We start from the raw sequence: 27937 nt of genomic DNA, 5'->3' as shown, positions 1-27937 counted from the left end.
AGAGTTCCTGTTTCTGCACACGTGCCCAGGAGGAAAAAGATAAATACAGCCTGCAAAATTCCTTGGTGGGTTCGGAGTAATCTGAGTTCTTGACTCTGCTCTGACCCTATTTGCAAATACACCTTTTGTGCCATCTAATGAGTGTGTGTCTGTGATTTTGGTGGCCTCCAGAGAAACAAACCGCTTTAAGCATCATGCCCCTCCCCCCCAGGAGTGTGCAGTGGCAGGGAGCAAACCTCTTTCCCTGGCCCCCAGACAAGCTGCCCAAGGCTGAGCCCCACTCTTCACCAGGGCCCTGCAGCTAAGCATTGCAGCCCCAGCCCACCCAACTCCCTCCCTATGGGGGCCTCAATTTCCCACCCCCCTCCTTACCTGCAAAAGCTGCTCTCCAGGCTGCCTGGCAGCCATGTACATACACATGCACATGGTACCCCCTGCCTGACTGCCCTCTTCATGCTCCCCCCCCAGCCCCCTGCAGGCTGGAAATCTGCCACTGCAAAACTGCAAAATCCACAGGTTTCTCCAGTAAGATGAGAAAATCCATGTTTTACTCTGTTTTTCCATGGGAAATGGAAAACCTGGATCTCTGGTTATGAGTAACTAGAATTGCATGCAGTTTGTGATGGAACTCACAAATAAAAGAAATGAATCCTGCTGAATGACTGTGGAGAGGACTAACAGTTGCTGAGGACTAACAGTTACTGAAATCAAAATAAATTGGGGGGAAAAAAATAAATGCCACACAGTCTGATAGTATGATGGCTCTCAAAAACTGCCACACTAAATCTGAGTACTGACTAGGACTCATGCACCTCATCTGTTCTATTAGACAGAGATAATTGATTTCAAAATACTCGGTGCCATTTCACAAAAATATCATTAGTAACCAATCTCTTGAGCAGAGATCAGGGTCAGAAGTGGTATTCAAAAAATGCTTGAATTCCTGGCTGCTGCTCTTTGTGCTCCCATCTCCAGGTCATGGATCTCTAGGTTATTAAACCCTGGTTATGCAAAGAGTCTAGTTCATTCCATTACTGCGGCAGCCTCTGAACTGATTTTTCAAAATTATTTCTGGGAGACTATTATAGTAGATCCCCTTAAAGGAAAACAACAAGCACAGCAAAATGTTTTACCTGGTTTCTTCAGCTGTAAAATGTCAGGGCCCTACACAAACTAACAAACTAGCATGACAGGCTATCCAGTATAGTATCTGTTCTGCTAAAGAAAAATCATCCAAAAGCCTTTACAAGCAACACAAACATACCCTGAGACTCAGGGCTTGAGAAATCTGTGACAGACTCATATAATTTCATCACATGCTTTAAATCAGAGCATGTTCTTTGGAAGTGGTTTTGGAGATCCAATTATTGTGTAATATGTTAAATAGCACCTTCAGGATCTGAAGTCTACCACCTTCTGGATTCAAATCCTAATTCACTCTTACTAAAACATCTTAAGTTTGCCAAATCCAAGAACAAGCACATCCATGTTCAGGACAGCATAACTTTGCATTAAACAGGAAAATAACTACTGTATTAAGTGGTAATATTTAAATGCAGGTCATTAAGATGAGAAGTAAGGACAAGTTAGACTAACAGTGACTTCATTCTTAATGAACAAGTATTGCCTAAAGCAGGGGATAAAGTCAGGAAGCCCAGTCTATAGTCTTTCACTGATTCTTCTAATACTGTGATGTTGGCCAAGTCACTTAGCTACCTGACTCCCACTGGAAACAGTATTAGAGTCCTTGTACAGCAGTTTATCTACCTAAAAAAAGGCAGTAATAAAGATGTTGCAAGATATTACATGGCGTATTTTACCAAGGTTCTAAAAACCTTTTCCAAAAATGTTAATATTTACAGACCTTATCATGGAGCCACACAAAGCAGTATTGTAAAGGTTTAATTAGTAACCTCTTCCTTTTTTAATTGAAGGGGTGGGAAAATGATTTAATAGCTCTATTTTTTTTTAAATACATGTTACACCTATATCCATACCTACTTGCGTTACCTGAAATTTACAATTTTTCTTACATTAAAAGCATCCTATAGATCACACATGTTCCCTGGGAACTAATTCTCAGCAGCCCAAGGCAGATGTTATTCTTATTAGAAAACAAGAATTTTTATTTCTTTAATTACAAAAAGGCATCACTTGCCTAAAAATCAAGATCAAAAGAAGAGGAAAAACACCAGAAAGTCTATGTAGATTACTTGTAAAATTTTGGTCCCATTCAACCAATGGTAAAGCTTCCTTTGACTTCAGTAAGACCAGGATTTCATTCTGTAGGTTGGTACTGGGCCTCACTAACATTTCCTCATGACAAAAGAATCATATAGAGTAAACGATCAAATAAATTCTACTTAAACAAGAAATTCTGCACCAAGCAATAGCTCTTCCTAAGAAATCAGAACTAGAAAAAATAAGCAGCATCTCATCCATCACAATTTTGGATTAAAAAGATATTTTTCCATTTCAGAAATGTTTAATCTAACATGCACATTAATATGGATTAATAAGTAGTTAAATGGAAAAGATCAGAACTACACCAAAACCCAAAAGGTACATACCGTCAAATTCCTAGGAAAACTGTCCCTGTTACAATGTTTACAATAGTTGTTTTTCTAAACTATATCAAACTTATGGATAGCAGTACATTTAAAAGGATGAAAAAGCCATGAATTTGCATTAATGAAGGAGCTTCCTATACCCGCAACACACAAACTTCATTCTGTGTATACTTAGGCTGAGTTCTACCCTCTGGAGCAGTGTTTCCCAACTAATGTGCTACAGCGCAAAAGTGTGCCGTCAGAAATGACCAGGCATGCTGTGGAATTTTGCCATGGCAATGAGCTACAAAATGAGCTACAATAGGTGAGGATGGGCAATGCCATGGAACACTTTTATTAATGTAAATGTGCCTTGGGCTGGAAAAGGTTGGGAAACACTACTGTGGAGAATGTAAATGCCCAATTCCCATTAATTTCAAAGATAATTGTGGATCTAGATCCTCCATGTCAGGAATGTCAGCTACACAGCCTGTGAACTGGACATGGCCTGCATCTTCCCTGCCCCCTTCTCCCAGGGCCAAAAAAAATGAAGGACCAAGAGCAGGAGTTGCCCAAGCACATGGCTCATGTCCCCATCTCAACCTTATGCTGCAACAGGAGTAGGTGCTATGCTGATGCCTCCTGCAGCTGCTGGCAAATTTACTGCTCCCCATTGTCAGTGCCAGTGGCCATGGGAATTGGCAGCATTTGGCAAGGGGCAGGGGCCACTGGGTGTGCAGTAGTGACTGTGCTGACAACTATCCCTGCAGCAGCAGGAATCCACATTAACCTTCTGCTGCCTGCTGTGCCAACACTCCCTTTCGCAGCAGTGACCCTGGTTATGGCTGTGGGACTTCTTGCTGTAACTTCCAGTCACAGCAAGACCAGGACATGGGCAAAACCCACTGCAGTCATAATTGTTGTGACATGCAGACACCTGCAAAAGCAAGGAACACTATCCATGGACCAGTCTGAGTGTGACACCCCCACTCTATGTAAAAATTAGACAGCAGTAAAATTCTCATTTCCTGACGAGATTTCCTGAATATTCCTTTAATATTCACTGGCTTCTCATACAGCAACAGTTTTTTTGTGAGGAATGACAGGGTAATATGATAACACTCAGGTGGAAAAACCACATCATGAAGACAAGTGTCCTACAAGCTGACCTCTGGAAGTATATATTTTCCAGTTTGATTTTTTGCCAGTCAGTGAAGGCAAGACATTATTCTAGCTAAGTTCTCTGGTTGCTTCATCATGTCTGTTACAGTGCATGATTCAGCGTTACATTTCTTAGTCAGAAACTCTGTACGTTATATACGGCACATAATGACACTTTAAAATATTGTTGAAATCCTTATCTGGATGAAGAAAGCATGAGGTAAAACTGAAAGTGGTGTCAAAACTAAACAAGGTATATGATCAGAGCACTTTACTCTGGGACTTAGAAGAGCCACCTGGATCAAATGCTTCTGGCTCCCCCCATTTTCATGCGAGAGAAACAGAATTGAGGGAGAGAGTAAAAACAGGGAGCGTAAATGTATCTAGAAGGATACATCACCTACCATAACAAAGGCAAGCAGAAATCCATTACCTACTTTACTGATGTTGCTTTTCCATATAAACGAGCACTGCAGTTAGCAGAGATGTCATGCCCCTCAAAATGGATGGGAGGTGGTTGCTCACGAAGACTAGAATCACCAGTGAGATTAAGTCCTGGGTCACACCAAGAATATTTTACCACTCTAATGTCACCCTAATACTCAAGATGTCAAAGCATAGCAACAGATTCAGTGTGCACCTTAGGAGCATACAAGCACCTGGAAACTTAACAGGGAATTAACTGTAAGTTTAAAAATTAGTTCTACAGTCTCATGACAAAAACACTCTACGTAACACTGAAATATTCAGGATTCTTCTCTTAGTCACAGTACCTCCTGAACTAATCCTACTGCCCATGTGGTTATTTCAGCAACAGCTCTGACAGAAGGAGAGACGTTACATTTAATACCAAGTCAGGGAAAAGGGGGAATAAACAAGATTTAAAATTGCCTCTTAAAGGAAAGATTAGCCGTTTTTTCTTAACAAATGTCAGGCTACTGGAGATTATGAGGAATTACTATTGCTTTTTATATTATGTACGTTTAAAAAAAACCCCCAAAAAAGACTTCCTTTACAAGTGCATTACAAGTCCTTATACAAAACAATATTTGTTACAAGATAAACAACTGGGTTTTTATTTCTTATTCCTAGATTATACTAAAACAACCTGAATGAATTATGGTCCCAACCACAGAAAATATCTGATGGTACATCAATAACACACCATAACTAAGTGTTGTTATGCAATACTATCTGGTACAAAAAAAATAACCACAAACACAAAAGACCTAAATAGATAAGTTTTTCCAGGATTTAGATGGCACTATCATTTCAGCTTATAAAGGCTGACTAGTGCTTCCCCTTGTAAGAGACCCTAATGCGAAACCTGATTTAATATTATGTGTTGGGTTTTGCCTTCAGGCTGATGATTTTTTTTTTTTTTGGGTGGTTAAAACAGGTTTTGGCTCATGTTAAAAAAAAATATGAAGATTTTTCTTTGAAAAGCTTCCATGCTCTGCAGCAAGGACTTGAGATTTGGATAAGCCAAGGTTATGTAGCAAATGAGGCAATGGTCTGCAAGACACTTCACTTGTTGCAGAAGTTAGATGTTTACTAAAAAGATGCAAATCTAATTTTTAAGGAATTAAATGATGCCCTGAAGAACTGGAACTGGATGCCCCGTCTGCCACAGAATTCATAGATGATGGCGATCAAGTCGCTTAAAGCAAACCTCTAACAGATAGTAGTTGCCTGTTGTGTTTTCCTGGTGCCTGGCTTGTGAACTTAGGTCTGATTTGTAGAACTACTAGGCACACACACATACCTACTACTGAAGTCAGTGTCATCCAGTCTGCACTCCAAACATACTGAAAAATTAGTCTTAACAGTATATAGCATTTAATGTATTTAGGTATTTAGGTAAAATTGAGCTTCCAAAATCAATCGTAAGCAACATGAATTTTCAAGTGCATCCACTCCTCACCTGTAAGGGGTTATATTACCCCCTCATTCTATAACAGTGTTGTGAAAGTAGTTATGATGATGATGATGCATTATGTTACTGTGATGTCAGAAAAGCCTTGAGGAAATTAATAATTCCTTGTTTTCAGAACATGGTTTGAATAGTGGGCAGTTAATAAAGCTCAGGCCACACAATGAATGGGGGGGAAAAAAACAAGCTATTAAACAACAGCTCATAAGGCAGTACCATCCATTCTGGCTAGAAAGAGAGGCAGGGTTCTTGGGGGAAATTAGTATGCTGCCACATAATTAAAAGCTGTATCGTAATGCATGTGCATAAGGGGACTAACATGAGATTGCAGAAACAACCTTAATTCTGGCATTACAAACCTTTGTGCATGACTTTGCAATTTTAATCGTGTTCTTTAAAATATGTTTTGTGTGTGTGCAATTCCATGAGGCACTAGAAACATGCATAGCAACTGACAGACAATGTAGACTCTAAGCCTGAAGAGGCCAATTTAATGGGGCCACATGCTGGAGCACCCACCTATTTGAAGGAGTGGGCAACGGGTTAATGAGTGATAATTCCAAGCAGCAAGAAGGAAAGGTGGAGGTAAGCAATGGCAAGTACTACTGCTTTGATTAGTAACATGCACATCATGCAGGTTACAAGACTTTAAAACTGATAGGGATCACCTCTCCTACTTCATAGAGGAGAATAAAAAAGGGTCTTTATATGTGGGAGTGAATCTGTCAGTTAGCCCTGGGGAGAGAAGTTAGGAGTGGTCATGCAAGTGAAAAGTGCATCTTTGGTAGGATATGACAACTGCTAATATGCAACCTAGCCAAAGGTTAGTCTGCATGCTGACTGGCCATCACGTTACTCTTATGTACGTTAAAAGCAATAAGAAAAGCGGGTATCCAATCGTGATTTTTATTACTGTACACAACCATGATGAAGTACTGGTTGCCTAGCAACATTTCTCAAATCGTTTCTGAGAGGCAGCATTCATTTCAGAGGCAGGTCTCAAAGAGCAGCAAAACCCAAAGTTGAGCAATGAAAGAGTGACTGAAGCTCTACAGTATGGTTTCATTGGTGCTATATAAGGAAATTCACATTCAATATGAATACAGCCCATCATTTTTTTTATGAATGTTTGTTTATCAAATCAAGTTGTAACTACACTCTCCTCAGATTATACCAATAGTCATAATTAATTAAAAAAAAGTCATCAGGAAAAACACCCATGTTTGCCATGACACACACAGCAGCTAAAAACGTTGTTCATTGTGAGGGGGAAGAGGAGGGAGAACTGGTCTTGCCAATTAGTAACTGACTCTGGTCATGTGACAAGACTTCTACCAAACACCCTAAAACTGATGGGAGGGGAGAATATAATATAGATATATTCCCCCCCTCCAAGTGAGGAGCATCCAAGCATCCACATGAAACAATGCTCTCTCTCAGAGAAGAGGTCTCTCTGAATACAGCTCATTAAGATAGCCTTGAAACAAAATTCTTTTGTAATACATGATTTATGATGTACAATACAGCTAACCATGTAGTAGATAAAGATATAGCACTGCACAATTTTTATGCTCGTAACTACAGGACACTTACCTGAGTGACCAATTACCTAAATACTTAACCTAACAGGTACATGACAGAATAAAACAGTCAACTTTACTTCCTAAAGCATTCTTAAAGGAATGTTAAAGACTCTTGAATATACCATACCCTCCTCTGGTGTGACATTTACTGTGCTTGCTGATTTTAAACGGCAATGATCTTTCTCCCAGGTTTTCCAGATTCCTCACAATTGCTCCCCTCTCCATCAGAGCCTCTACAGTGCGCTTCAGTGTAGCAGCTGTTTCAGGCTTTAAAAGAAAAAAGAAGTAGAATAATAACTAGGTATATGTCTAAATTAATGAAAATCAGTTAACAGCTGGTTAGGTATCAGAGTCAACAGAGAAGTAACACAAGCCAAGACTCACAAATACACTTAGTTATATTTTAGCAAGGTGTCAAATACATTTTGAAATAGTACAGCTGGTTTTCTACCACCAAAATCAATTGCAAACTATTACCGAGTTCAGTGATGCCAAATTAGAACCCCAACTGCATTCATTGCATGGGTGGGCAGACAGGAATGACCAATGAATTTGATTTATCTTTGCCCTCCTACCTGTACAGCCATCTACAATAGTGCAGGTCTTGTTTGGTATTTTTGTGATCCTTTTTTGAACTGCAGGAAGTCAATGCATAGGCCAAGAGCTCGTTTCACATTTCTGCAGATCAGCTGGCATTTGAATTGAGTTCCTGCATTACAACGTTTTCTCAATACAATGATTTTTCATAATTTGTGATGTTCTCAACACACTATTTGAGATGAGTGCAAGTGGAACACCATCAATTTTGGTTGACTGCAAGTAGCACTGATCAACAACAAGCATACTTACCTGATCTTTTCCATTATGCACGTAAAAACCCCCATGACTCTTCAATATTTTAATTCATGCCACAGATTTTCATAGCTTTTATGTATGTTTGTAATTTGAACTGAATTCTTTGGTTTTATTTACAACACAAAGAACTAAAGGAGGACAAAATGAATTCTACTTCTAACAAGTGCTGGTAATTCCCTAAGAAGGACGCAACTAAAAACCAATGAGGTCAATGAGAATATTATTTCTGATAATTGCTTGTCAAGACTGATATGGAGTTTTAGATCATGCCAACCCCACGTCACCATTACTTTACGAAAAAGAGTTAAAAAAATTTAAAAGAATGTTTTGAAAGTGGCAGTAAGGCAGTAATATTCTCAGCAGTTAAAACAACCCTGCTGTTTATCACACACTATATGATGCTGATAGCTAAAATGAAGAGCAGCACCATGTTGTTAATATCAAGTTTCTGGATGCCTAACACAATAAAAAAAAAATCAAGTTTAAAGCTACTTTTAAGGCACCATCCCATATCAAAACATGTTCCCAGGTTCATTTGTTTGATGAGAGGGCAACAATTGTAAATAAGAAAGTTACAAAATATTTAGCAAGTTTCAAAGTAGTTAGCATTTAAGCAATGAATTTAAGTAATTGCTCCATCATCATCATCCAGGCATTCCTTCTTGGTCTGAAGTAATAACTGTTCTTCAATCCCTCAGTTATATCATGAGCAAAAGTTAATCGTCTGCCTCTCAAAGAGAGATGCGAAGTCTTGGTTAATAAGGAAGACTGTGGAATTTATCAGAAATATTAACAGCAGTCAGTGAACATGTACTGCAACAGCCATACTCTACCATTCATGACTAGGATGATTTGCACCTTAGTTCACATTCACCCTAAATTTCTGGGTATCCCTTCCATTTTACCAGAGGTATAGGGAAGTATGAAAACACCCCCACATACATAGTAGATTCACAGAACGGAAAACATTTAGCAGGTTTGTTGTTTCTTTGGCAGACCTAAGACAATCTGAAACTTTTGGTTTTCCTTATAGGTGTGTAGACCTACAATGTTTGCATGACATTATCCATTGGATGTTTCCAAAATTAAAAACCTAACTAGGATGTTTAGTCAATCTGTAAGGTGCACCTCTGCCCTGCCTTCTGCCTAATAAAGATAGTCACAGTCTGGACTGAGAAGAAATTCTCACAAATCAATGCAGTTTCTTTTCCATTCCCCGACATGCCAAAGGGATTTAGTTTAAACTGTTTGGGAAATCCCTTTTAAAAAAAATTGAAGTCTAGTCAATTATAAATTGCAGAGAAATCCTTGTCCTTTTTCAGCCTGTGTGTAAATGGTGTTACAAAACCATGACTGGCACCCAAGACAACCATTCTTGCAAGTAAGAGGAGAAACCTTCACCTTGCTAAAACTTTTCCAAAGTTCAGAGGAATCAATACAATGAAAAATTTTATTCCTCAGACCAGGGTTGTTTGGTTGTAGCTGTGTTAGTCTAAAAACATACACAGGCAAGGTTCTTTGGGTAGGTGTGTTATCTTTTATTAGACCAACTAAATAGATTCCTCAAACAAGCGGATGCCAAAGTTATGTCTAGCCTCAATCTGAAAAAGTGGAACAGAGTTTAAGAGGTCATAAAATACCTAGTAAATTATATTCTGCTAAACTAAGTGACAGTTTAAATAAAAAACGTAGATGACATTGGTTTAAACATGTTTCCATATTCCTCAATTTATAAAAAAAGACAACTGTCCTACTACAGTTCAAGTTTGCCGAGGTCTTGTCACACTTGTAAGATCTGCTACAGTGAACTAAGAGTGAGAGGTTCTCTAAATGAAGATGCTTATTGAACGTACAACTTAAAATCACCCTAAAGAGCTACACTTTTTCAGGTGTCATCCCAGACCCTCCACAGTCCAACAACTTGAAACCAAAATCTCTAATGCTCTCTCCCTGGGCAAAGCTCAGAACCAGTACTTATCTACCCTAATCCTCTGCTAACTGCCCTACAGTCATGTAATTCTTCTTGAATTCTTGTTCTTCCTGGGCTTTCCCCAACTCTTGCCTCTCTTACCTCTCCAATCATTTCTTCAGTATTTTCTTCAAAGGATCCTTCTCATCCTCATTCCTGCGTCTTCTGGGGAACTGAAAAGGATCTGTCCTTGGACCCCTTTCTCTTTCTTTATCCCTTTTGTCTATGCGTTTCTTTTGAAAGCTCAAAATGAAATTACTCTCTCCATGTGGATTACACAGTTGTCTCTCTCTCCTCCAAACTGGTCTGTTTCCTTCTGACAAAACAAAGTTTGGCCTAGTCCTCTACCGTCCCCTCATGGGTGTCAAGCTATGAATTCAAGTTCAACATGACAGAGCTCTTAATCTTGTGCCATTCAATCTTTTTCACAACTCCCTCCTTAAAAATAACCGTTGGGCCTGTAACTTTGGTGTTACCTTCTGCTTGGACTCTCCCCAGCTCCTCACATCTAGGTTATATCTAACTCTTGCAGATTATTTTTGCATAATATATCTAGGACATGACTTTTTCCTGTCACTATACAGGTAAAATTATCATCTAGGCTATTCATAGCCATTTGGAAAGCTAGTGAAAATAACATTTTCTTAATCCTTTTCTTTGTCTACAGGTCACCTCCCCTCAATTCCCATCCAGTGCCATCCATCTAAGCTACTCTGGTCCTTTTCACTACCATTCCTGCCTGCCATCTCTTATTCACTACGAAGAACTTGGCTCCACTCATGGGGCACATCCACACATGCAGGCACATGTACTGGCAGCAGATCAACTAGAAGCAGTGCAAATTTGAGCCAGGGCTTTTTGCCTCAGCGCATGTGCCTGGACATGCACTTTGTTGTGGGGCAAATTGTGTCACCTGGGGCAGAATAATCTTGCCTGGGTCATCCCAGATCTGCAGCCAGGGGGAGCTAGAGCCCAGGGCTAGCACCCATGCTGTCCTCAGCAGTATAAAAAAGCACCATCCTGACCACACAGTACAAAAAGCTGCCCTGTCAAGTAGCTCAGGGATACTTGCTCTAAGAAACTCCTGGGCCCCAGCCAATTGATATCTGGGGATGCTACCCCTTGTGCCAGCTGAACTGCTGCAGCAGCCCTGAGAGTTCCCTGCACCCTCTACCCACTGCAGCAGTTTGGCAGTGGGGGCTGCTCCCTGGCTGTGACCTGCTACGCACCAGCCAGACCCAGATGGGGACTGCACAGCCAGTAGAGGCATGTGCCTCTCCGGGCCAGCTGCCACTGGGCTGTGGCTGCAAAGTTGGCCTTTGTGCAGCACTACTCCCATGTGTGCCCCCTGCCCGGCCATCTGGGTAGCTATCGCCCAGAAGATGAGTGTTGTAGCCTGCTTTGAATTGTCAAAGCATGTCCTCCTGGCTGCAATAGGCCAGGAGGTCAGCCACATCCAGCTGGGTCCAAGGTGCCAGCTCTGAGCAGGCAGGTTATTGCCACTGGCCTCCCTAGCAGGAATTCTGATGTTCCCTATTGGAAAACTGAAACATCCCTGATAAAAAAAATCCCAAAGTCAATCTTTAAAAAACCCCAAAATCCATGTTCCTTCACAATTCAAACAAAAGACCACTACAGAGAGAGAGATAGACAGAGAGATTGATATATCTATAGTTTTACTGATATATTTATATCTATAGATATATCTATAGTCATTTCACATTTTGTTAAGAGTGAATCCCTTACTTCTTGCCTATTAAAAACTAGCTTAATAGATGAGTGGATGAGTTTCCATATAAAATTAGAGCTAAAAGGGGAGGCAGCCTCTATTCATATATTGGCAAATAACCCTTCCTTCCCTAAGGCATCAGATTTCCCCAGCAGAACCATGTCTTCTAGAAGAAGAAATCTGGAGATGAAGTAGTCTTTATAACATATAACATCAGGGTCCAAAAATCTCTGACTCTCCACTGCCCTTGAATTATGCTTGGCCACAGTATAAAGAAAGAAAACAGGAAGCCAGTGGAGAATCAACCATGGTAGCAACTCCGCTTCTCTATGTCCCATCCCAACACACCCCTTCACATCCATGAAGGGCTACATCTCATTTGCAGAAATTCACTAGCACTTACCACGGCACAAAGAGGCTTAGCAGACCAGAGAATCAGACCTAAACTGCCTTGACTATAGCACCCATAAGCCTATGTCTGCCTGAATATCAAAGCCTTTCTTTATAAGGGATTATAAAGTAATACTGTCCCTTCACTTTTTTCAGCATTGTTGTTGCTCTCTCATTCCTTGCTCAGGGAAACATTTCCACCTGACTCCTGTACAAAGCAGTCATTGACTTTAAAGGGAAGCAAAAGCAGACCCTAAGTATGTAAAGCAGCTTTACAGACTAAGTTGTGTGTGTAAGCTAAACACAGGGTACAGCGTTGTTAGAGACCCATAATGTAATGTATACCACGGATCTGGCCTCAAGGAAAAGGAAAAAAAAATGCTGCTACTTTTGTGCAAACAGGCACAAAAGATAAATGCTGATGTATTGAAAAGGTTTTGAACCTGAAGTCAGAACCTGATATTAAGACTATACCTTATTTGTTAAAAATAGAAAGTTTCAGAAAAAGAGACTGTCTAATGAAACAGACTGACAAGATACTGTCAACTGCAAGGCACCTGTAGTGTTCTAATGCCAGACTGAACAATGTATTCTTAGAAAGCAAGAGGAGCTGCCTTTCTAACCTTCCTCCCATTGCCTCTGTTACATCCTGCTGAGCTGCAAAAGCTACCATGGTGATCAGACAATTATCGCAGAAGCAACTGGTCAGGTCAATGAACAAAAACAAGTGTTAAATCGACTGGTCTAATTTGCCTGTCCCTCACTTACATCTGATGTTAGAACCTTAAACAGAGCTTTTATTCAAAGACACCTGAACTGATTGTTTTTAGACAAACGGCTAACTGGTTATGCAGACTTCTTTGTCAGTCCCTCTGTTCAACATTTGGCATGCATGTTGCATTTTAAAAAAAGAAAAGAAAGAAACCTTAAAAAAAAAAATGCGTTTACTACTCAGCCTCTCTCATGCTTCCAAAACCATCCGTTTCATTCAGCAATTATACAGGTACCTTAGTGATATCTAACAGAGCAATTTTCAAGCACAGTGGAGTTTGAGAGAAAGTGTCTCATGTTAAAAACAACTGAAACCACAAAATTTGATACTAAAAATTTTCAAACCTTTTTTGAACTCAGCCTTTTTTGGCACTCTCCCTATTTGTGGCAATACTCTGAATATGCAGCTTACTTGTTGGCTTTGAAAAGTTCTCTCTGTGATCTCACCCCCCAAACAAAATCTTGGGTTTTTTATCCATGCTTAAACCTCTCACTAAGCTGTATAACCATGGCCTTTGAGAAACCTATTTCTTTGGTTACTGGAGTTCCCCATTTCCCCAACAGGGCCAGAACAACTGAGGATAAGAGATATGGCACTGCATGATTACAGAAGTCTTTCCACTCTGAGTTGGTTCCTCTGCTCCCAAGCCAGTGAGGTTTCTGGGCCATGAGACAAGAGCGGAAGTAAAACAAAATGCCAAGACTGCAGTGTTGTAATGCAGACTGTAATGTATGTAGACCCCACCTGAGGCCAGTCAGACCTTTTAACTGCATTCATCTGCAAAACCCATTTATCAAATAAGAAAAATTACCTAATTTCTGTTGTTCCCTATGTGAAACACAAAATCTCCCAGATGGGCCCTAAATGTATTTGGAGAACTGTCCCTTGAAAAATCTAATGTTGACACTTATCTACGGACTAAATCACAAGGAACTGTGCTCTCCTTCTGCAGCAACAGGATGGTGGCAATTCCCTGCCCCTACTTTTCAATATATGCTAATATTTGGTTAAACTGGAGGATATCTAGTAGGCCTGTGCGAAGTGGAAAAGTATTCGCTTCAAATTCGGATTCAGAGGGACAGTGGTTCAATTTGGTGATTCAAATCATTGTCCCGATTCAATCCGTCTGAATCCGAAGATATTTGGTGCTGAATCTTATTTGGCCATAGACTATACAGGCAGGCATTGCTGGCAGGAGCAGCTGGGGGAGCAGTCAGATGAGACCCAGCTCCCAGCTTGATTTCCTAGGTCCTGGTTCAATCCCCCAGCTCCCCAATCATTCCCCCCTGCCCCCACGGCTTCTCCCAGGGCTGCCAGCACAGCCTGTCTTGCCCCAGCGGGGCAGCCGCCAGGCGAGCAGGCAGATAAGCTGCGGCTGGATCTGACAGCCCCAGGAGAAGATGTGGGGGCTTGCGGGAAATGACCGGGAAGCTGAGGGAATGATCAGGGACTGGGGGAACAAACAGGGGCTTCCCCCCAGCTCCTGGTTTGATCCCTCAGCTGTCATGGCTTCTCCCAGGGCTGCCAGCACTGCCTGCCTCGCCATGCCAGCTCAAACCAGGGCTCATCCAACTACTCCTGCCACTACCTAGTGCCTGCCTGTACAGTCTATGGTTGAATCTCTCCAAAATTGATTCGAAGGCTTCCAATTCGATCCAGAGAGATTAATGGGTCTCCCAACTTGATTCAGATTTGGAGATTCGGCCTTCGAATTGGGCCAAACCTCCTCCGCATCAAATCAGCTACCAAAGTTTTGCACAGCCCTAATATCTAGAACTCCCTATTTTCTTCTCTGCCCAGAATCCTCAAGTCAACCACGCACTGAACATTGTGGTCATGATACATATTTGGAACCATTTTCACTAATAATGAAGTCACTTAAAAATAGATTACTAAAAAGCTCTACTATATGCCCAGATGTAATACGTGGCCTGAGATGCCACAGATAAAATACAACTGCAGAAGCACTTCAACCTTATTCTTAACTTCTCCTTCTTTCTCCTCTTATTGACCCTTTTGTGCATTAAACAGAAGTTATTTAAGCGAGCAGAAAGCCATTAGATACTAGAGGTGCACCAATACATTGCTCTAATATTGAATCAGCACCATTTTAAAAAAAATTGAATGTATTGGAAATCAGCCTGATATGGCCAATAATGTAGCCAATAAAGGGCCTGTGCAGCTGGAGTACAGCACGTAGGCGGCAAGGAGCATAAGCAGCAGCTTGGACAGCTGTGTGTAGCTGGTAAATCTGTTGTGGTGGAAGGGGGGTGGGAGTGGAAGAAGGGGAGGGTAGGCAGATCAAGGCCACACGCGCTGAGGGTGGGAGTGGGCTGGAGTCACATCTGGTCCGGGGGGGGCATGAAGGGGAGAGGTACCCATTGCTCCACATACCCCAGCAGGGCATGGGAGGTACATGTCACCTGGATCTGCACAGGGCAGGGTAGGCTGGGGCCAGGGCTGCACTGGGCTCTTCCTGGCTGGGCTGGGCTGCATTTGGGGCGTGGTGGGTGGCAGCACTGGGAGAGGGTGCTGGGGGGGGGACTACAGTGACTATGGGAGGGGGGGCTGCCCCTCCCAGCACCATAGATACCCACCCCGAGTGCAGCCCAGGCCTCCCATCAGGAAAAGCCCAGCACTGCCCCAGCCCGCAGCCACAGTCCACCCTGCCCTGTGCAGATCCACACACCCCACATGCCCTCCCAGGGTCCGTGCAATACCAGGAGCTGTGCCCCCCAGACAAGCTGCTGCTCCGTCCCATTCCAGCTGGGCATCGCTTGCCCCAGGCCCAACCCCTCTCTCACCGCAGGGGCCTCAATCTACACCCCTTCCCTTCCACCACAACAGACTTACCAGCTGAACACTGCTCTTCAAGCTGCTGGGCTGGTACTGGAAATCAGATTGGTATCGGCCAATATGCCTCCTTAAAAATCGGCTATCTGCATCTGCCCCAAATATCTCTATCGGTGCACCCCTATTAGATGCATATATTTACCTAGGTCACCCCATAAGGGTCTAAAAAGGGAACAGAGTACTTTTGGGTCAATATTTACTCTAAGAACAGGGGCCAACTGTTCTAACAAGCAGCACAGCATGGTTCCAACTGCGTGCCTATTTAAGAAGATATTAAATGTTACCAGCACAAAAGGGAGGTCCACAGTATGCTCTTATCAGTCATGCAGAACTCAAACAAAGACTGGCAAGCACAACAAGAATTAGCAGGAAGAATTCAAGGTGTGTAGAAAACACTGGAATGGCACAGCTAGTTACTCAACTACCCAGAAGCCAATAACCCAAGAGAAGCCATTGGACATGTCTGTCAGCCACTGATTTCTAATGAGGACCAGTGAACCATATGGCACATTTGACTTTAGTTCTATAGCCAGAGACCCTAGTTTCTGACCATCCCAGCAGCATTTTCTACAGCAGCTTCCAATAAAGCCTCCATAACAGAGGTAGGCTAAACCCTGGCACAGGTGCCAGGGCATGGTACACAAAGACATTTTTCTTGGCATGTTTGGAGTATATGGCAGGGAAGTGGCTGCGGCTGTGTTACCAAAACAAGGATTGGGCCCCCTCACAGCACACCCACCATGCACCATTGGCACGCTAACATCTTACAGCAGGGCAAGTCACTGTCTACTAGTTGAAATTACTATATAATCTCTGTTTTAAACTGACTCTGCAGTTTGGGGGGGGAGGGGGAGGGAGAGAAAAGAGAGTTGATGGCATGCATCCACCTATACAATCATTACTCTTCCCAGTCAAGAAACAGCATCTTTGCATTTGGAATAAAAGCCACATTGAATGACCTTATTACATTGCTCAGCTTTCTAGCCAGTTGATAAAACTCATAAGAGGAAAGAAAAAAAATAAATACAGCAAGAGGTGAAATGACTAAAGAGTACTTCACAAGGTCCCAAAGAATCTTAAGAGAAAAGAAAACATAGACGGAGTATTTAGTTTTAGGGTCAAGAACTTGAGTTTCTTTCAACTACTGATCCAATCAATATGTTATTTAAGCTGAAACTGCAAACAAAACTTCCATCATAAATGGAATTACAGTTCAAGCTCCATTTTCAGGTACTATTTATCACAGCACATTCATGTGCCATGCTCCACACCTTTTGTCTGAATAGCCCATGATGATTGCCCAGCCCTACTTGCTTGCTCCCTACCCTCGCTGCCAAATTTGCTCCTCAGCATGGCCACTGGCCATGGAAATCTACAGCAATTGGTGGTGATGCTAAGTAGAAACCATGGGGTCATACATAAGAAAGTAAAGAGTTCTGGGATAGCAGCAGGGGCCTCTGGCAGTGGCCTGCCATCCATAAAGGTTGCCAACCCCTCATTTTGATGAAAACTTTCTCACCAAATTTGCACATGAAACAAGTAAGCGGTACAGCAAGGACTTCAGGGCTAGGGACAGACATTCAAAAAGACTTAGCCTGAATTGATTCAATCTTTACAGTTAATCTAACCTGGCCAGGCTGAATCAGTTTTCCAACCAGACAGACATCCCAGAAAGGCAGGCACATGCTTGCAGTGGCTCAGGCTAGAAGCCAGGGGGCACTAGAACAGCCCTCCCTCCTCTGCAGAGTGCTGAGCTGAAGTAGGCATGGCCAGGCCCTGGCAGGACTTGGTGATTAGGATGGGATCCCCCCCCCCAGTCCTGAACAGCCCAGCAGGGAATGTTTATCACCTCTAAATTGGTGTTTACCACCCCATTAAGAAAACAGAGGGGCATTACTAGCTATCTACTGATTCTGCCTTTGTCCAGTGTGCCACAGCTGGGAAGTAGCCAGCATGTGGTTTGCTAGCTAATGCTGAGGTGTCTGTGAGGGATGGGGAAGCCTGTTTAGCAGACAGTTGGGGGAGGAGGGGAGCAGAAGCCAGGCAGATGCCTAAAGAGAATGCAGCCAGGGAACAGAGAGGAGGGGTCAGCCCTGCTGTGGAGCAGAGAGCCCTGCCCAGAGAGCATGCCATGAAGCTGGGGAAGTCTGATTTAATTTAAACCAGAAAGGGGTCTCAGACAGACATTGCATAAACTGGTTTAAGCCAGATCAGTTAAGTCTGATACTACATTTAACCAGGTCTTTCGCAAACTGGTTTATGTGCACTGAACATTTGTTCTGTTACAGGTTTAAACCAGTTTCTGATCACTTAAAACACTTTATGTGTAATGTCTGTCCCTAGCCGAGAGAAAATCCGAAGCAATAAATTGAAGAACAAGGCTATGAAAAATAAAACAAAATTCATTAAGGACGGACACCCTGTACTTCATGCAGGAAATAAAAACAAGGTGCATGATTAATAGAGGGGAGGCAAGCAACAGGCCAAGAAAGATCTTGGGGTTATGGTGAATCACAAACTAAATATACGATGCTGTTGCAAAAGGCAAATGTCATGTTGGTTGGAATCACAAAAAAGGCTGGAAGGGACATCACAAAATCCAGCTCTCTGCTCAAGACAGCACTGACCTTGACTAAACCAACCCAGCCAACTCTGTCCAACCTACTTTTGAAAATGTCCCAAGATGGAGATTTTGCTTCTCTAGGTAGGTAGCCTGCTCCAATGCTTAACCACCCTCAGTCAGAAAGTTTCTCCTAATCTCCAGCCTAAATCTCCTCTGCTGCAACTTGAGGCCATTGCTCCTAGTCCTGTCCTAGATCACCACCATTTCCATCCACTCTATAAATTGCCCTTTCTGGTACTTGAAGACTATTAAGCCCCCCTCAGTCTTCTCTTCTCTGGACTAAACAACCCTAGTTCTTTTTTTCAGCCTTCCCTCAGAAGTCACGCTTCCCAGGCCTCCAATCATTTTTGGTGCTCTCCACAAATCTGCCTACATCCTTCTTGAAGTGTGGGGCCTAAAACTGGCAATAGTACTTCAGATGAGACTTCATCACACATAAGCAGAGCAGAAGAATCACTTCCCTTGATTTGCAATTAACTGACTCCTATTAATACAACCCAGTATACTGATGGCTTTTTTGCAACAGGAGCACACTGTTGGCTCATATTCAGCCTGTGGTCCACTCTAAAAGGTCCTTCTGTGCAGTACTGCAGCCGAGCCAATCATTCTCCAGTCTTTATCTGCATATACAATTATACCACCTCAAGTGCTAAACTACACACTTGTCTCTGCTGAATCTCATGTGATTAACTGCAGACTATTTTCCAACCTATCCAAGTCTTTCTGGATCCTAGCCCTGCCCTCAAGAGCATTTGGAACTCCAGCCAAATTGGTGTGATCCACAAATTTGCTAAGTGTGCACTCAGACCCATCATCCAAATCATTAATGAAGATATTAAACAATACCAGACTCAGGACAAACCCTGGGGAACTCCACTTGATACCGCCACCCAAGTAGATATTGAGTCACTGATAAATATTAGATGAGTAAAATGATCTAACTAGTTATATATTCAGTGTTACAGTACTCACGTTAGTCTGCACCTCCTTAGCTTGTTAACGAGAATATGATGAGAGACAGTGTTAAAAGCCTTACTGAAGTCAAGGTATATCACATCCACTGCTCTGCTCCCATTCACAGAGCCAGTCATCTTATCATAGAAGGAAATCAAGTTAGTCACACATGACTTGCTCTTGGTGAATCCATGCTGGCTGTTCCTGGTCACCATGTTCTCCTCTAGGTGCTTCAAAATAGATTCCCTGATGGCCTATTCTTTTATCTTGCCAGGTACCAAGGCCAGGCTGACCGGTCTGTAATTCCCTGGATCCTCCTTCTTGTCTTCTTTAAAGATGGGCACTATAAGTTGCCCTTTTCCAATCATCCAGGACCTCACCTGACCTCCATGAATTCTCAGAGGATAGCCAATGGCTCTAAAGTTACCTTAGGCAATTCCTTCAGTACCCTAGCATGCAAACCATCTGGCCCTGCCCACTTGAAAGCATCTAACTTCTAATCCAGGGGTGGGCAAAATGGGGATCCAGCTGGCAGCCAGACTTCATTTCCCAGCAGCCCCTAACCACCTTGCCACAGCCAGTTTCCATGGAGACACCAGGAGCAGCAGCGGGGTGACAGCCTGGAGCCAGGGTTTCCAGGGAGATGGGCCCCAGCAGCACTGCGTACAGCGCGAGGCTGGGCAGTGAACTGCTTCAGGGCCAGGGCTGGGATCTTGCAGTAGTAACAGCACAGTCCGGAACTGGGGCAAAGCTGCAATCTGCTGCCTGCATGCCCTCGCCCAGATCGTACAGGCAGTGAATCACCACCTCAAGATCCAAACCCCAGAGCAGCTCCCCACTCAGTTACACACCCTGCTAACACTGATGGGGCTGATCTCCATGGAAACTCTGGCCCCCCACTATCACAGCGCCCCTGCTCCTGGGGTCTCCATGGAAACTGGCCACAATAACAGACAGAGGGGCTAGAAAATGAAGGCCACCACAGGCCCAAAGCAGCCCACACTCTGGCCACCCCTGTTCTAATCCCTAACCTGCTCTTCCACTCTTCTAGGCAGTTTGCCTCCTTCCCGATCTTTGCTGCCAACTACACTTGCGATCTGACAGCTGCCCCTACTGGTAGAGGCCAAGGTAAAAAAAAAAAAGGAATTAAGCACTTCAGCTGTCTCTGCATCATCCACAGAGATTGCCTTCTGCATTCCATAAGGGGCCACTGCTTTCTCTGGGCTTCCTCTTTCGACAATCTCGCGTCCTTTGCCTGTTGCATCTCAAATAGTGCCTTGGCTCTCCTAATTTTCTCCCTGCATGCTTGTGTGACACTCTTATACTCTTCCCTAGTAATGTGACCAAGTTTCCACTTTTTGTAGGATTTCTTTGAGTTTCAACTGATTGAAGAAATTGCTATCTAGCCAGGTCAGTCTCCTGTTGCACTTCACATTCTTCCAATCACATCAGGGTAGCTTCCTCCTGAACAACTACAGCAGGGGTGGGCAACTAACCTGGGGTAGCTTCGTCCTGAACAACTACTAACGGGGTGGGCTGGGGGCAGGGGGGGCGGGAGGACGTTGCAACACACGACACAACACTCAATGCGTTTCGGTGAGCTGTTGATGGCTGCAAGGGTAGTCCCACCCTTTGACATGTGCCCCACCACTGGTCACCATCTTGGGACTGGACATCCAGACATCCTGCCTCTAACCCCTGATCTTTGCCACCAGAAGTCCCTCCCCTTACTCCCAGAAGTGCTCCTTCTGGGAAGGAGGTTTGCCATTTTGGAACCAGGAAAAAAACAAGTTGTATACTAAAAAATTATAACGTCTACACTAACATATTTTAATTTTATTTAAATAAATATTTTTATTCTGATTTGTGTGTTTGCATTGTGTATATAGAGTTGACTGCATAATCGCTCAAAATAAAGTCTTACTCTTGTATATTGTGTGGGAGGTTGAGGGGGCGCACTGGTGGATGGGTTAGTATATGTATGTGTGGGGGAATGTGTGAATGGGTATGGCAGGTTTGTTGGTGGGTGAGTATGGGGTTTCTGGGGGGGCTGTGGGTGTAGGTGGATGGTGGGGTGTATGGGTGTGTGAGGTCCCCTCTACAAACACCCTCCCCCACATTGCAGCAGCAGCAGGCAGAGCCCTCCAGCAACATGCAGTCCTTGTGAGCCCCAGGACTGTGAATAGCCAGGCCACCGGCTCCATCACACAGGGCTCACAAGCCTAAGCGCTTCAGCACCGGGGTGGGGGGGGAGCCCTGTGCGATGAAAACAGCGATGCAGGTCATGGGGCTCAGACGGGATGGCAAGGAGAGGGGTAGAGCTAGCCTGGCTCTATGGCACGAAGCTCCCCACCCTTCCTCATCACCTGTATATATCAGTGAGCAGGGCTGGGCAGCCAGCTCCATTGCGTGGGCCTCCCCTGAGGCGGATGGCTTGAGCAGAGAACCCAGGAAGTGCATGCAAGGCCCATACGATGGAGTCAGGTGGACCCTACACCCCTGCCACCCCACCCTGGGTCCCCACTGTTCCTGGGATACCAGCGCAGTCCCTACACTCCCATGCAGCTGCTGCTTATCTCCCGTTCGCTGCTGCCACCACCACTCACCCCAGCTGTCCACCTGCCCACCGCCGCTACCACCCCTCCTACCCTCCATCTCCACCACTTCCCCAGCCCTGCCTGCTGCTGCTGTTGCCCTTCCCCTGCCATTTCCCTACCTTCCCACATGCCTACCACTCCCCCCCCTTCTCCTCCCTCCACCACCACTTCCCTACCTGCAGGGCTGAGGTCAGGACTGTCCTGCAGGTAAAGGTGGGAGCACAGTGTGCACTGCCCCTGCAGGAATGAAAGGGGCTCAGCACCATGAAAGCACAGCAAGGGCAGCCCAGGGCCAGGCTGGATACAGTGAATTGGTAGGCACTTGCCCACAGGACATATGAAGTTGCATGGTAGGCTAGATTCGGCCCACAACCCACATTTTGCCCACCCCTGAACTATAACCTCCCTAAAGTACAGCCAGCTTTCATGAACTCCTTTCCTTTCAGACTGCCAGGAGATCCTGCCTCACAGTTCCCCAAGTCTGTTAAAAGTTTACTTTTCTGAAGTCTAGTGTCTTTATTCTGCTGTACTCCTTCCTTCCTCTTCTCTAGATCTTGAACACTTATTTCATGGTCACTGTCACCCAAGTTGCCTTCCACCTTTGTATTTTCAACCAATTCCTCCCTGTTATGAAGAAGAGCACCCCCCTACGTGGCCTAATATTTGTATTACAAAGAGCATCCCCCAGTTGACCTATCTACTATCTGCCATCCTCCATACGCTCCGAGAACTCTGCTGGATTGCTCGCGCACTGCTGGGAGGGAAGCACAATAGTTAAGTTTCCCCACAAGTGTGGAAAGACCACATATCATGGTGGGTTGCATTAAAAACATTTGAAATGCAACAGATCCAAAAAATATAAATTAGAATTGCTCTATTTAGCGCTGGTTAGGCTTCAGATAGAATACGATGATTGATTTTGTATACTACATCCTAAGAAGGATGAGAACAAACTGAGGATCTATAGGAGCAGAGAAGCAAGCTTCATGAAGAAACAAGGTCAGGTGTAGCCTGGATAAATAAATATTAAAGGACAAGACCAACAATTTAAAAATCTGAATAGTCAAAGAGAAGGACAAACAACTGTTATCTGTAGCTGCAAAGGTCAGAACAAGCAGCAACAGCTTTAACTTACACAAAAAGAGATTCATGTTAAATCTCAAGAAAAAAATTCTAAACATCTGGGCACCTCGTTTTTTAACCAACAGCCTAGGGAAATTGTAGAATCTGCTGCACTGGAGGTTTTTAAGAAGAGTCCAGGACAAATTACCTTCTAAGACTGGTTTTGGCCAAAATAAAACTTGCCTCCATCCAGCTGGATGGACTAAATGACTCCTGTGGTCCCTTCTGGCCATATAGTTTTATGAGGAAAAAGTTCATGCTATATCAAATCAAACCCACATGGTCAGCATTCTTGGCTTGCCCCAACAACTGGGAGGTACCATATTACACTAATGTGTTTTTGATGCATTTCAAAATCTTTAACTGCATGTCTCTTGGTCTTATTCTTCCCTTCTCATGTCCTGCAGGTAAAGGTGGGAGCACGGCTTTACGAGCGCTTGTGGTGCTAGGGCCAGGTGCCAGATGATTGGAAGATAGCCAACATGATCGCCATCTTTAAAAAAGGGAGGAGGGAGGACCCGGACAACTATAGGCCCAATCTTACCTCAATCCTAGGGAAACTCTTTGAGAAGATCATCATGGAGTACATCTGCAATGGGCCAGCCTCAGGGATGATGCTCAAAGGCAACCAGCACGGTTTCATTAGGGGCAGGTCATATCAGACAAACCTGATTGCCTTTTATGATCAGGTCACAAAAGCATTGGATGCAGGTGTTGCCATGGAAGTAGTCTTTGTGGACTTCAGCAAGGCCTTTGACACCATCTCCCACGCCATCCTCATTAAAAAACTAGGTGACTGTGATGCCTACATAGTCAGATGGATTGCAGATTGGCTCAAGGGTCGCACTCAGAGGGTGGTTGGTGGTGGATGGGTCATATTTGACCTGGGGAGAAGTGGGCAACAGAGTCCCCCAGGGCTCGGTCCTCGGGCCCATGCTGTTCAATTTTTTTTTTTTAAATCGGCGATTTGGACAATGGGGTGAAAAGCAACCTCTTTAAATAATTCACTGATGATACCAAAATTTGGGGTGAGGTGAGCATGCTAGTAGGGAGGGAAAGACTGCAGCAAGACCTGGGTAGATTACAGAGCTGGGCTAGCAAAAACAGGATGCACTTCAATACTGACAAGGTGCACTTGGGCAGTAGTAACCAGCAGCACATTTATAAAGATGGGAAACTCCCTTCTTGAGAGCATGGAGGCAGAAAGGGATCTTGGAGTCATTACTGACTCCAAGATGAACATGGGCCAACAATGCAAGGTCACGGTTGGCAAGGCTAACCGGACCTTGTCGTGCATCCACAGGTGCATCTCTAGCAGGGACAAGGAGATGATCCTCCCGCTCTATGCAACACTGGTCAGGCCACAGCTGGAGTACTGTGTCCAGTTCTGTGTGCTTCACTTCAGGAGGGACGTGCACAACATTGACAGGGTCCAGAGGAGGGCCACCCGCATTATCCGGGGACAACAGGGCAGACCTTACAATGAGAGACTGTGGGATCTGAACCTGTTCAGCCTTCACAAGTGAAGGCTGGAGGGGGGACCTGGTGACTGTCTATAAAAACTCACTAGGGGGGACCAGAAGGGTTTGGGAAAGACCTTGTTTCCCCAGCGCCCTCTGGCATAACAAGGAATAACGGCCACAAGTTGTTAGAGAGTAGGTTTAGACCAGACATCCACAAGAACTACTTCACAGTCAGGGCGGCTAGGATCTGGAACCAACTTCCAAGGGAAGTGGTGCTGGCTCCTCCCCTGGGGGTCTTTAAGAGGAAGCTTGATGCTTACCTAGCTGGGATCATTTGAGCCCAGTTTTTTCTCCTGCCCAGGCAGGGGGTCGGACTTGAAGGTCTACAAGACAAGGTCCCTTCCTACTCTGCTTCTATGATTCTATGAGGCATTTTGCCATTTCATAAACTAAATGGTAAATCAGACACCATATTCCACCCCAGGGTCATATTTTAGTAGAGATTAGAGAGCACTGAAAAGGTAATAAGTTAAGTGTTTATTACAAGTAATGGACACACATGCGCGCGCGCGCACACACACACACACACAATATTTCATTATATAAAGTTATCAAAATATTTCAGAAATATATCTGTTTGCTTGGGGTTTTTTTCTATTTTTATTGAAACTTTGTACAGAGCTTCTAAACGTTTTCATACAATACTTTTAGACAGGACAAAAATGCCATGGTAAAGGAATGTAAACTGCAAGAAAGTCTGAAGTCTCCAAATACTCTTGAATAAGAGCTTTAGTTTGAAGACTAATGCAGTAGGCAAAAGTAATATTCATACAGTATACAAAGAACAGTATACACAGGGCCAGCAGTGCTATTTATGAGAGAGTTTTGCATCAGATTTTACTTCAAAGTTTTTATAGCAATATAATACTCTATACACTAGACCAAAATTAATTTATCATACATCAATTCTATGACAAAAAGCTTGTTGTAAAGGACAGTAACAACTTACAAGCAGAATTAAGCTATATTAATTTTATTAAGATATTAATTTCATTCCTAATCTATATTCCTACTACAAGAATTCTTAAAAGTATACTGTTTAACAAGATCTTAATAGACCTTTAAATAACACTTGACCAACAGACCTGGACCCAATTAGATTTATCTGATCTGTGTGCCCATTTGGGTCATTTTCAAATAATACAGTGGGGGGGAGGAGGGGGAGCAAGATTTAAATTTAAATGCTGTACGATATCATTTGGTTTTGGTCTGAAATGTATTTCAGTTGAATATCTTTAAAAGGCAGTTCATTAACTGGTATTTCATATAAAAATTGCAGGAGATACAATAGCAAGAAAAAACCAAGAACAAGAACAAAAACCAAAAGCACTTCACAGATATCTAAAAAAACATTATATCAAAAGATACAAGGTAAAAAGCAGCATCACTTTGACACCGTGCTTTAAAAATAAGATGAATGAAAAGACTTCTCTAGTGATATTAGAAAATAATTCGCTTTCTTCTTGAAGAAGACTACTAACATTTTGCACAGCAACTATTTTTAAATATCCACCTCATTTAAAAACGTGTATTCATAGACACAGAATTGTCATATAACATTATCACCATCTTTGCTCAAAGTGTCTGACTTTACATAGTGAAACTGATAGTGCTAAAAAATTGTCACCAGATGTCACTACATCATGAATTTCATATTAGAATGAAAGTAAAGCAAAAGTCTTCTAAACCAATCCTCATGAAGGAAAAAGGGGAACGGGGAAGAATGTTTGTAAACAAAACAAACCATTTTGCAAAAACAAAAGTTTAGAGATCTCACAGTGAAATCAGAAATCCTAATGACAGTTTTACATTCTAGGACTACTCTTTACCTTAGGCCAATTAAAGCACATTAAACCATGTAATTATATACAAACATTTTTTTTTTTACAAAACAAAAAAACAAAAGAAAATTTTAAAACATTGCACACAAGTTTGTTTGCTTTAAAATATCACGTAACAAGGTTAATTTTTATTTTCAAAACAATGACATTTAAGGGCACAGAACATACAATATACTGAATTAACAGCTGAGTATTTTTGCTTTGTTACACTGCAAAAACCAAAGATTTCCTCAAAAAAAGCCAGAGATTAGTGACTGCAAACGTTTTCAGAACTTTTCCAGGCAGCCCACTCCATAGAAGGAAATACTTCCTTTATCTTAGGATAAAAATATAAGAATAAAGCTGTATGTTTTAAACTTGAAAGCATCCTTCACTGAGTGCACATACAGAGATCCTCTGATGGCTCTCCCCTCTTCTCTATTACCTTGAGGGAAATTCTTTACAAATAGTCAGGTACAGTACACTTACATGACTCACGTCAGAAGTATCATGCGGGCCTTTCTGGGACACGGATAATGGAGAGCAGGCAACAACAGAAATGGAAGGACACAAAACTGAACTGAAGCCCACTTTGTTTTCTTAAAACCCCTTCCTTTCTTCGATCAATAAATTCTAACCAAAAAGAAACAACCCACCACACATGTGCACATACCCACAAACGCACGCAACACACAAACTTTGGCAGAGAATGACATCAAAAGATTCTCCCAAAAAAAACTGAAATATTTTTCCACAACAAAACTGAAAGCTTTCGTAAAGCCTGGTTTCTAAAGTTTTAAAAGCTTTTTTAAATAATTCACTAATAATTCAAGTCTTTAAGCACAAAAATAAAGTTCATGGAAAAAACAAAATGGGTGTAATTCCACAGTATGTTTTAAAGGCTTAAGTATGTGTTTTAAGAGTCTGTGTTCAAAGTTCTGAAGTAACAGACATTGGCCACAGATAGAGGCCAGATGCTAAAAGAGATTAATATTTCAGTTAAAGGAGATGCTAGGTTTGGTGTTTTGCAAGCCCAAGAAATTGATGTTTGTACCAATAACATATCTACCTTGAGTTTACATCTCTTAATTATAGATCATGAATCAAAGAACTGGTAAAGGCATGTTTACGCTATAAAAAAAAAAAACTTGAAGAAATTTCTTACATGATAGTCCATACTATTGAGCAAATCACTGATTTTGCCCATTAAAAATGCAAGAATTTGCATAAAGCAGCAAAAAGACTTGGGGGCTTCTGTTTGGGTTCTGGGTTTTTTTGTTTGCGGTTTGCATTTTTTTGTTTTTGTTTTGTTTAGTTGTTCAGCAGCTTAATACAAGCCCATTATTTATATAGGTCTTCACTCCTACATGAAGGAAAAGTGCAGAGTGCTGCACCTGGGGAGAGGAAACCAGCATTATGGTTACAGGTTAGGGGCTGACCCTCTCGGCAGCACAGAGGCAGAGAGGGATCTTGGAGTCATGATTGACTCCAGGATGAATATGTC

General features: G+C 42.9%; 1 protein-coding gene across 1 annotated transcript in view; it reads right to left on the bottom strand.

Annotated features, from left to right (window-relative positions):
- The window catches only part of MRPS6 (mitochondrial ribosomal protein S6), a 53972-nt gene that overhangs the window by 9483 nt on the left and 16552 nt on the right, over window positions 1–27937 (bottom strand). The window contains exon 2 of the mRNA XM_019528888.1: window positions 7354–7493. Coding sequence (XP_019384433.1) covers window positions 7354–7493 — 140 coding nt within the window. The remainder of the gene's footprint in view (window positions 1–7353; window positions 7494–27937) is intronic.

Source organism: Crocodylus porosus, unplaced genomic scaffold (assembly GCF_001723895.1).
Source record: "Crocodylus porosus isolate Cpor-Errol unplaced genomic scaffold, CroPor_comp1, whole genome shotgun sequence".
In the NCBI taxonomy this organism is placed as follows: Eukaryota; Metazoa; Chordata; order Crocodylia; family Crocodylidae; genus Crocodylus; species Crocodylus porosus.
Note: the sequence above shows the minus strand (reverse complement) of the source record. Positions and strands in the feature narration are given on the sequence as shown.